Source organism: Mandrillus leucophaeus, unplaced genomic scaffold (genome assembly GCF_000951045.1).
Source record: "Mandrillus leucophaeus isolate KB7577 unplaced genomic scaffold, Mleu.le_1.0 Scaffold181, whole genome shotgun sequence".
NCBI classification, from domain to species: Eukaryota; Metazoa; Chordata; class Mammalia; order Primates; family Cercopithecidae; genus Mandrillus; species Mandrillus leucophaeus.
This window is the reverse complement of record NW_012101821.1, coordinates 471,196-482,752: the sequence shown is the minus strand read 5'-3', so window position 1 is coordinate 482,752 and position 11,557 is coordinate 471,196. Positions and strand designations below refer to the sequence as shown.

General features: G+C 39.8%; 1 protein-coding gene across 2 annotated transcripts; it reads right to left on the bottom strand.

Moving 5' to 3' along the window:
- Window positions 1-2,079: 2,079 nt before the first annotated feature.
- MAD2L1 (MAD2 mitotic arrest deficient-like 1 (yeast)) lies at window positions 2,080-10,591 on the bottom strand. 2 transcript variants are annotated; one of them, XM_011977593.1, is made up of 5 exons: window positions 9,662-10,591; window positions 8,675-8,821; window positions 4,963-5,083; window positions 3,844-3,947; window positions 2,080-2,951 (listed from the first exon to the last, which is right to left on the bottom strand). In XM_011977593.1, the coding sequence occupies exons 1-5, from the start codon at window positions 9,732-9,734 to the stop codon at window positions 2,779-2,781; spliced, it is 618 nt and encodes a 205-aa protein (XP_011832983.1). In that variant the 5' UTR covers window positions 9,735-10,591; the 3' UTR covers window positions 2,080-2,778. The 2 variants fall into 2 exon arrangements, with proteins under 2 accessions (XP_011832983.1, XP_011832984.1); XM_011977594.1 differs by having other exon boundaries at window positions 2,080-2,924; window positions 9,662-9,872.
- Window positions 10,592-11,557: the final 966 nt, after the last annotated feature.

Genomic DNA, 11,557 nt, shown 5'->3' with positions numbered 1-11,557 from the left:
CATCCCATTAAAGTTTGGCTTGGCCTTCACTTGCTTTGGTCAGTGTGAAAAAGCTGGCTTTCAGAGTCCTAACCAATATCCCTCCAACAGAATGAGCTAGGTGCAGCAAAAGTCAACCAATACATAAGACTGTTATACCTCAGCATAAACATTCTCACAGAGGTTTGACTTCTCTGATGACACTGGGAAAAGGATCCTGAAAGCCAGATATATTTCCACTCCTCCTGGGCTCTACTTCAGACCATGATGGGCTTAACCTCTGTTCATCCCTCTACATATGGTAAGCAACACTGAGCCAGAGTCCAGGCCAGGCCTAGAGACCCATCATGCTGTCTTAAGAAGAACCTTCTCTTTAACATGGTGTAGAAACCACTCACAAGTCTTTCAGCTGTTGGTTTAAATGTCTTCCTCCTGAGGTAAGCCTCAAGGTCTAAAAAGAGGATGGGACAGTCCACTTGGAGCTACAGGGCAAAGCTTTTCCAGTCTAGCTTCACCTCAATAAAGTTCATAGTTTGGCTCCCACTCAGCTCCAAAATGTGTATTTTATACATTATTAATTATTATTTTTTGAAATAGTCTTGCTCTGTTGCCCAGGCTAGAGTACAGTGGCACGATCTTGGCTCACTGCAACCTCCGCCTCATGGGTTCAAGCGATTCTCCTGCCTCAGCCTCCCAAGTAGCTGGGATTACAGGTGCCCGCCACCATGCTCAGCTAATTTTTGTATGTTTTGTAGAGACGGGGTTTCACCATCTTGGCCAGGCTGGTCTCAAACTCCTGACCTAGTGATCCACCTGCCTCGGCCTCCCAGTGCTGGGATTACAGGCGTGAACCACCGCACCCAGCCCAAAATGCATATTTCTTAATTGATTATATAATCTGTAAGGGTTAAAATGACTCGTCATGACTAGCTCCCCAGAAACCTCAGAGTAAACGGTAACATGCAAATGATACAAAAATCTAAGAATTGAATCCTGTTAATAACGGTAGCTGAGTTGAAATAACCAGAGTATTCACACAACCTTTAAAAATGTGATTTCAGCAGGGCGTGGTGGCTCACGCCTATAATCCCAGTAGTTTGTGACATTAAGGCAGGTGGATCATGAGGTCAGGAGTTCAAGACTAGCCTGGCAACATGGTGAAACCTCCTCTCTACTAAAAATACAAAAATTAGCCACGGGTGGTGGTACATGCCTGTAATCCCAGCTACTCGGGAGGCTGAGACAGAATTGCTGGAATCCGGGATGCGGAGGTTGTAGTGAGCTGAGCTGCGTCACTGCACTCCAGCCTGGGCGACAGAGTAAGATTCCATCTTGGGGCAAAAAAAAGTGATTTCACAGAATTTAGTCTGACATCTCAAATAGTTAAAATACAAATGAAGCATTTATTTGCCATTTTCTTGATCTCATCTAGCTGGGTAACACCAGTGCTCCATTTATTCCATAAAGACATGAAGAGTCTACAAATTTGTCACTGAGAACCCAGAAACTGCCACTGATCCACAGTATTTGCTCAATATGTAATTTCTGAATGAACATTCAGACTATCTGCAATTACTTCATACACATAAAGAACTTAAGAGTGTCTAATAATAAGCATTAATAAACTGAATTTTTACAAAATGAGGTCAGATTTAGATTAGAGATGAGAGAAGACTTTACAAATCTGCCTTAAATTGACCTTGGAAAAACAGGTGAGAATTGGATAGAAAGCATGTACCAGATGAAGGTATTAATGAAAGCATAGGAATAAGCATAGTATTTAAATACCTAAAGAAAAGTAGGCTGATAATAAGGCTGAGAGTATAGTAAAGTACTAAAATCAACATTTGTTCAACTGGAATTGTTGGACTAATTCCAAAGGACATTTATCCTTTCACAATGATGAAGTAATAGCTTTGTCTATTGCTATGAGATCAACAGGATGTGATCAAAGTTTATCCATTAGATTGAAGACACCTGAAGACTCACTCAACTTTGTATCTTTAAGTTCTATAACTTCATAGGAACAAGAATTCAATAGTTATGCTGAATCAATTCTAATTACCATTTAACTATATCAACACCAAACCAGTATCAAAATTTTTAAGACAAATTTAAAACAAACTTAACTTTATTTCCTCACTTTCACTTAAAACTTGATTTTATAAAACACACACACACAAAAACATTTTTAAGAGTTCTGTATCACAGAACATTAAAGAGTACAAATATCCATTGCTTCATAGGTTCAAGTTACATAAATTAAAGTCAAATTTGGAAACTGATTCATTAGGGAAAACTATACATGAAATGAAGGTCAAAAGGAGCTAATACAGCAATATTTCATTGTTTATAGATTATTAGTTACTTTCAGGACCTCAACAAAGATTCTGAATATTTAGACTTCCTTTGCTGTATTTTATACTTAAATATCTCCCTACCTATACTGAGTCAAGCTACTTGACCAAAACATCTGATTTAGGAAAGCATTTAGCTTTATAGCACAAGTTTTTCCATCTACAGTTACTATCTTCAAAGGAATATACATCACAACGTTGACGAAAAAAATTCCTGGTTCCTTTTGAACAGTGTGCAATAAATTCATGATGTTAACTCCATGGTAAGTCAAATAGGCACCAAAAAATAAAAGGAACAATTACACACAGTTCAGTAAGTATCATTTTGGTTTTCTCCATGTAAAAATTAACCAATGAAATAAAACATATTAACTATAGATGATTTGATTTCAGGAAAACCAAATTTCAAAATTACAATTACATTATTTTCCTCACGTCATCCTCAGTCATTGACAGGAATTTTGTAGGCCACCATGCTATTTACTTTGTGGATTGTAGTAGTAAATGAACGAAGGCGGACTTCCTCAGAATTGGTAATAAACTGTGGTCCCGACTCTTCCCATTTTTCAGGTACAACCAAATCTTTGTCTGTATAAATCAGCAGATCAAATGAACCTAAATTGGGGATAAGATCATTAAAGTACATTACTTTCTAAAAGTAAAACTAATCTTGTTGCCTCTCTTCTATTTTGAACAACTCACTGCTGGAAAAGGTCATTTGGCTTGGCCTCTAATCACGAATTTATTTTGCTCAATGAACATTTATCTTAATAAAGAAAATATTGTATCTAATTTCTGTGCAATTTAGTGATTGTGTTCAAATAACCCTTATCTTATTTAATAATGGTCCCAAGGGTGGGTGCGGTGGCTCACGCCTGTAATCCCAGCACTTTGGGAGCCCAAGGCGGGCGAATCACGAGGTCAGGAGGAGATCGAGACCATCCTGGTTATCATGGTGAAACCCCGTCTCTACTAAAAATACAAAAAATTAGTTGGGCATGGTGGCAGGTGCCTGTAGTCCCAGCTACTGGGGATGCTGAGGCGGGAGAATAGTGTGAACCTGGGAGGCAGAGCTTGCAGTGAGCCGACATCGCGCTACTGCACTCCAGCCTGGGCGACAGAGTGAGACTCCGTCTCAAAATAAATAAATAAATAAATAAAAATAATGGTCCCAAAGCACAAGAATAGTGATGCCAGCATATTGTTATAATTGTTCCAGTTTATAAACTCTTACGATGCTTAATTTACATATTAAATTGTATCACAGGTATGTATGCATAAGAAAAACATCATATAGGGTTCATACTATCCATGGTTTCAGGTAGTCACTGTGGGTCTCCTTGTGGAAAGGGAGACTATGATACATTAATTTTGCTTTATAATGTTTTTTCTTCAATTTATATTACATAAATCTGACAAGACAAAATTGAATAAAGGGGTGATTAAGGCAGTAGCTTAGTCTTTTTGCCAATCAATTTAATTCAACAAGAAGTTGTATAATACTTACAGGAAACTTCCAACAGTGGCAGAAATGTCACCGTAGCTGTTATCTGTCTGATCACTGAACGGATTTCATCCTGGATAGCTTTCTGAGACTTTTCTCTGGGTGCACTGTCAAAAAAAAAAAAACAACAGTGCACCCAATCAATTAATTAATTTTAGGTTTTAAGTTATTTCAAACATAGTGGTAAGATTATTTATTTGATTAAATGCTCTCAACATCAAATAAGCAGTGCTTTAAAAAGGAGGTTTGTAAAAACTGTGAATGAAAGTATCCTTTGGACCTATAACCTAGTAGGCACAACATACATCCTCATTACTTCATTTATCCTGCCAGGCATCTTTTAGAGCTGGTCTTAGTGTCAGGTCATTTAGTATCAGATGACTAGAAAATCTGCCAATCATTTCAAGTTCAGGAAACTTCAGCATCTCTTGAAATAAAATAACAAATGCTATCTAAAATATTTAATTGGTATAATCATTTCGGCACTTTTAGTAATGCCTAAATGTCTAAATTCCTATTATCTCAAATAAAACATTAAATTGTGTATCAAATTATTTTATAAGCTAAAAATTTCCTAAAATAAACCAAAGCCTTCAGAAGCAAACTACATTTCACTATAAGAAATGGTTCCCAGTTTATAGAAAAGCATGCCTAGGACAATGCTAAACATTAGAGTATAAAGACAGACACTTCTCTTCCAGGGAGTCTGGAACTTTCAGAAATTTATCAAGTGTCTTAGGAAGTAGATGGCATTAAAGGAAGAACAGCAGAGCTACATCATAAATTGTGTGAATCTAATATAATTCCTTATAGTTAAAAACATCTTAGAACAATTCATTAAATGGTTCATCTAATATATCATGTGTAGTTTTGTATATACCACCATAAATACTGTTTGAAAATTACTGATTTAGACTAAAGGCAATTATATATATACAAATCAATGATATGTTAAACCGACAATTCTTTTCCACAGGTGACTGAGGATATCTTAGAAAATGTAAATTAGAAACAAACTATATTTTATATAAAACTAGTTCAATATAACTAGAACTCAATTGGTAATAAAAACAAGTTTTGAAAAAAATATATCAAAGTAGAAATAATGTAATTCCTACTTACCTGTCATCTTTTGCAGTCTTGTCACACTCAATATCAAACTGCCATCTTTCCAGGACCTCACCACTTTCAATATTTGAGATAACTACAACCAGTTTCTGAACTGAACACTTGTATAACCAATCTGCAACACATAAAAATGAAGGCATCTTTCTTGGTCCACTGCATCATAAAGTAGCTCTCTTCTCAGGTCCTACTCCCTATCCTCAGCAAATTCCTACCACTGCTATCTTGGACTTCCTCCTACGTGCAAGAAAATTTGCACTATCAATACTCTAACTTCTGTTTTCAAATTTTCAGTATCTGTACCAGGTACAGTAATTGGTGCTGAGGACAGAATACTGAACATGTGGTACTTTCATCCTAATCCAAGATAAAAGCATAGGAGATGGGCATTCATCTACTCATCACACCAATAAATGACAAATTATCATTGTAATGGCTGCTATGAAAGAGAGATGTAAGATGCAATGAGAGCATAAAAGAAGGAAAATTTGAGCCACTTACGGAGGTCAGAAAAGGTTTGAGTTTAGCTGTAGGGATAAACAGCATTAAATATGCAAAAGGATAGGAAAGAAGATACAGGCCTCAAATACTCACAAGGGAAGAGCATATAACTAGAAGACTGGAAGCAGCTTACTACAAGTGCAATCAAGAAACAAACAAACAAACAAACAAACAAAACAATACAATACAATCCTTGCAAGATTAATAGAAGCCAGACCACGCAAAGCCTGGTGGATCAAATTAAAAAAATATGCACTTCAAGACCAGTGAAGTCATTACTGTGTGTGAAGCAGGATGTAAAGCAATTAGTCTTGTATTTCAAAACTATCATTCTAGCTGTGATATGGAAAGTGGACTGGAGATGTGAAAGAGGGGATCTAGAGACACTAGTTGGTCCATCAGTAATTCGAGCAAGAGTTAATGAAAGCTTGTAGGAGGATAAACTGGTAGAGACGAAGCAGTAGGTAAATGTAAGAGATTTCATGGTTAAAATTTATTGGGTTTAGTCATGGTAGTAAGGAAGAAACATGATTCAGGGACAGCTTCCAAGTTTCTTTTATTTCTGTTTGGACAGTTTAGCCACCGACAGAGAGAAAATTAAAGAGTATCAGTTTTGGATATGATCCTAAATTTAATTTTTAGTATGCTTGAGTATATGTTATCTCTGGGATAGCTACATAAAGATATAGCTGCTGAATATATGAGTCTGGAGAAAGAGGCTTTGGGATAGATATATAAGTTTGTGAGTTGACTACACAGAGGTTGCTAGTGAAGCTATACACAGGTCAGAGATCACCTATAGAGAAATTATAAAGACAGAACGGGGGCTCAGATTGAGCCTTGAAGTCATCTTGGAAATTGAAACAGCATATTCAGGAGTCAGCAAAGTTTTTGTAAAGAAACTTTGTAAAGAAAAATTACAAAAAAGAGTAATTAGTAAATATTTTAAGCTTATAGGCCACCAAGGTCTCTGTTGTTTATTTTTAAACAAACCTGTAAGTGTAAAAATATTCTTAGCTTGTGGGCAGTGCAAAAACAGGCCACCTGTTGGATGTGGCCTGTGGGCCTTGTGATCCCTGGCATTTATCAACAACTTTTTATGAGTTTCACTCTGAAAAGGAGGAGACTGGGTGGTAATTTGTTCTTCCTTTAAAACTGGAGAGATGAAAACAATGGGGATAATTAAAATCAAAACACAGAAGCAGAAAATATAACAGAGAACAGGATCAAGATCCTAAAAAAGGCTAGAGGAAATGACATTCAAAACAAAACAACTGGCTGGGTGTGGTGGCTCACGCCTGTAATCCCAGCACTTTGGGAGACAGAGGTGGGTGAATCACGAGGTCAGGAGTTCAAGACTAGCCTGGCCAAAATGGTGAAACCACATCTCTGGTAAAAATGCAAAAATTAGCCAGGCATGGTGGCAGGCGCCTATAATCTCAGCTACTCGGGAGGCAGAGGTTGCAGTGAGTGGAGATCACGCCACTGCACTCCAGCCTGGGTGACAGAGTGAGACTCCAAACAAAAAACAAACAGAACAACTTGCCTCTAGGGAAGAGCAATTTTTCCACTTTAACTAAAATAAAAGGGAGAAGTTAAATAGGAAGGTGTAGACACACATAACGTGAAGTGTCATCAATGTAGTCTCAAAGGAGACAACCTAAAAACCATTGGCTTCAATGCAGTCTCAAAGGAGACAACCTAAAAACCATTGGCTTAGGCAATGCTTGCTTCTCTAGCAAATTAAGATGGAAACACACATCCATAGTTGCCTAGAGGTTCCAGGCCAAATGATCTGAGTGCAGCCCTATGAATCACTACAGATGATTTATTCCTGACCCCAATTTTGGATGCAACTCTGGGAGAGGTGGACACTCCTATCAATGTCTTTCCTGTGTACACTTGAGAACAGAGGTCTATTCCCACACCAAAAGAGGTCTCATCTTGCTATTTTGACAATACCAATCTACTACAGCAGCAGTTCTCAACTAAGGGCAATTTTGTCCCCTTGGGCACATCTGGCAATATAATTTATGGAGACACTTTTGGTTGTCAGAGCAAGGTGGTTTGTTACTGGCATTTGGTTAGTAAAGGCCATAGATGTTGGTAAACATTCTATAACACACAGAAAAGCACCCACACCAAAGAAATATCCAGGCCAAAATGTCAACAGGGCTATCTTCCCTTGCCTGTCAATTTAAGACGTAACATCCACAGGTTGTTGAGGCATTCCACTCCTGTACACATAAAAGGCAAGGCAATGTTAACAGTTTATCTAGAGGATAGTATAGGTTGAAAGAGAGTTATCAAGCTAAAAAAGTTCACACGGCCATTATCGGAAGGGCATATTAAAAATGGGTTAGTAAAAATGCAATAAAAACGGCAAAACAAAGACACATTTCTGGTCAACAACAAAAGAAATAATTTCTAAAAAAAAAAAAAAAGAAAAAACAGATGGCCACTGTAGTACTTTCAAAAATTTTAGAAGATCAAATGGGAGAAACATTTGAAAAATTAGAAATGAGAATCCTAAGTGGAGGGTAACATGAAAGAGAAACTAACAGGAATTCTAGAAAGGAAAAAGAAATAGATGAAGAACAAGTATTCACCCGACAGGTAATACAGCAATTTCTCGAACTAAAAAAAAATGAACGTTCAGACAGAAAAGGCTTACTGAATCACCGGCAGAATTTTTGAAAACGACAAACAGAAATACGTGAAAAACAAAACAAAAAAAAAACTGTGAGTGTTCTGTCATTTAGCAGCTAATCTTTTTCTTTTTTTGAAGTTTATCTGGTTGAATCCAATTTCCTTGATATTAATCTAATGATAACATTAGACTACAGAAAACTAGTTACAGAAAATACATTATATTGAGAATATGTAGTGTATATTTTCTCAGATAGTGAACACCATTATAATTATGTAAAATTCCAACCTGTTCCATTTGGCCACATTAACTGCAAAAGCCACTTCCAAGGGAGTTGATGAAGACTATTTTTCAGCCATATCAGATTTCTTACATCAAAATACTCAGCCCACTCACAATGTAGTGGGGGAAGAGTGAATTTCTTCCATTTTATATATTATCCTCTCAACTTAAAATATATTTGAGATGTGAGTACACTTCTATTTGCAGAGCGGAAAAATGACCACTTGAGATGCTAGAAAATCTGCAAGACTCAAATTATTTCCAATGATTAAATACCTTTTAGTTGTTCCACCACATTATTTAGGTATTTTATGAGCTCAAGATCAGTAGTTACAAGCAAGGTGAGTCCGTATTTCTGCACTCGAGTAAAAGTTTCAGATGGATATATGCCACGCTGATATAAAATGCTGTTGATGCCGAATGCTGCAAGCAAAAGAAATGTTACAGAAAATTCATTATCACTGCATAACTCTGGAAAATAAAATATATTTAGATGTGGCTATATTTTCATTAGGCTATACAGCTATAAATGACTGAACACACGTGTATCTTGCTGAAAGCAGAGTAGGTACAAAGTGGCATTAAAAATCCTTAAAAGTCTTGTATCTAAGTAAAAAAAGATACTTGTTTTCAAGTGCCAAGGAAAAAAAAAGCCAAAGTGTATCAACCTACTATTGCCAAATTTCACCTCATTGTAATCCAAGTCCAAATTCAGATTATGAGGCTAGAGGATGTCAAAATAGGCTGTTGCATTCGAGTCAGCAACTGACTGAATAGTCACTGTGCTCCAGACAAGCCTGTATCTTCCCCTTTCCCTCCCAAATCCTGCCAGGTTCCTTTACAACGTGCAGCTGGCCTGTTCGAGAACAAGGGTTCCCAAAATCTTGTTTACCGCCAGCCTCATGCCTAATAATCACTTAGAGTGGGAGGGTGAGGGTGCTCTCGCAGTTAAAAAAAAACACACACATACACACCCACACTGGGACCCATCCCAGTCACGCTGTGTCCTGTATCGGAAAGTAAGGGGTGGGAGGTGGGACGGATCTGCACTTAAAGGAAGAAACGCTCCGGAAGAGGCTACGCCGCGAGGTAGGCCCCAGCAGCACGCAGGCTTGCAGCTCCACGTTATAGCAACGCGTCAGGAGGAACAGCCTGCAGCCGCCGCTCCCAGATTACTTCTCCGGTCTCAGAGGCCGAGCTGTGGGCCTACTGAGCCGCCACGACTCAGTTCCCCCCAATATATTGGCCGGCGCGAGGACTTACAGAAGAACTCGGCCACGATTTCAGCGCTCCCGCGCAGGGTGATTCCCTGCTCCCGGGAGAGCTGCAGCGCCATGGCCAGGGACACAAACAAAGGCACGCACTTGCACTCGGCGGACAGCAACCACAGCGGCTCCCACAGCACTTCCCCGCCAAGCGTTTCAAAAGTAACGACGCAGCACGTTGTCCGGTCCTCTGCGCAGGCGCGACGAGCCTTTAAGCCCCGCCCCACGCGACGGGGTCCTGCCCTTTCTCTCCGCCTTCCTGCGATCTCGCGGGAACGGCCGGTTTGCGCAGGCGCAGTTGGTGGACCTGCTCGCGCTTGCCGGTTGTGACACTCCGGTAGGTTTAGGTTAGGCTGTGTATTCTGGTCGTGGTTTACTAGTTGGGGCCGAGGGAAGAATATGTCGATTCCAATTTCAGTAGCCGCTCTCTAGGCTTATGAACTGAAAGACCAAGGAGCACAGTTTCCGAGTTTCAAAGATACTTTCAAACTGAAAGGAACGGTTTGCCAGGTGCGCCCGTACTGGCCCATGTGACCCCTAGTGAAAGATCTAAACTTCCGCTAGATGCTTTGGGAATTCCTAAAGCGACTACGTGCACGGCAGCCAACCCACAGCTTTAGAGGGTTCGCCTTCTGTGTGGGAGCGCGGCTTTTCCCGAGAAATTGGGTTAGGGATTAAAGAGAACTGCATCCTTTTTTCTGCCCTTTGTCCGCGTCTGTCCTGAGCTTAGGGCCACCCCTCCGAGGCCAGCGGGGTAGGCAAGTCGGGCGGTAGGGGGCTGCATCCGGAAGTCCAGACTGCGTTCTGTCCACCCTGCCCACCCTTAGGGGGCAGGACAGGAATAAGGTCACCTCACCAAAGAGGCCCATCAACATTGAAGAATTTTTCAATGAATCTTGACTCACCAAACTCAATGACTTTTCATTGAAAAGGGTGAGAATTATTAAGGAGATATTGCACAATTAATGTTCATGTCCATTTTGAAATAAGTATTCTTAAAGCAGCTAGGAAGATATTTGTAAAACGACGCCTGAAAAACTCTCATATCTGCCAGACATTATAAGAGAAATACTTGAGTGTTGTTAGTTTTCCGTTTGCTGCATAACGAATTACCACACATCAGTGGCTTCAAAACAACACTTATTCGTTTTCTCAGTCCTGTAGGTCAGAGGTCTGGACGTGTTATTGTTGACTGCTTTGCTCAGTCACACAAGGTTGAAATCGAAGGGTCTGCAAGTGGGATCTCATCTGAGGTTTGGGGTCCTTCTAAGCCCTCTGGCAGAATTTCCTTGGGGTTGTTGGACTGAGGTCCATTTTGTCTCGCCAGCTGTTGGCCAGAGGCCAGCTATGTTTGTCAGCTAGCCCTTCCACAAGCCTTCTCACACTTCCCATCTCTGTGATTTCGGGGAGACCCCAGCCTCTTTTAAAGGCTCACCTGATTAAGTCAGACCCAGTCACATCTCCCTTTTGATGAACCTAGTGCCAGAAGTGATATCTGCTCATATTTGTAGTTTTCCTACCCAGACTCCAGGGAGGGGATTATGTAGATGTGCTCTCTAGGGGCCAGGAATGTGGGGAACTGTCTTAAGAGTTCTGCCTGTACAGTGTTGTATATCATGTTTTGATCAGTTTGAAGAGTAAGGGATGGGTGTGATAGGTTGCAGGCTGACTTGACCCAGTAAATTTTCCTTAAATCCTTTCATCTCTGTGTGTGTATAAATCACAATCCTTGATGTGAAGAACAGTGTCAGGGAAAGTGCGGAGTAAGAAGCAAGAGAGTTGGATGTCCTTCGCGCCTTCTACTGGAAGCTTGGGTAGAGCTAGAATTTTGGCATCACGCTGGTAGAACATGGTGCCCATGTTTTTCCACATAAAAACAAGTTCCTCTTGTTTC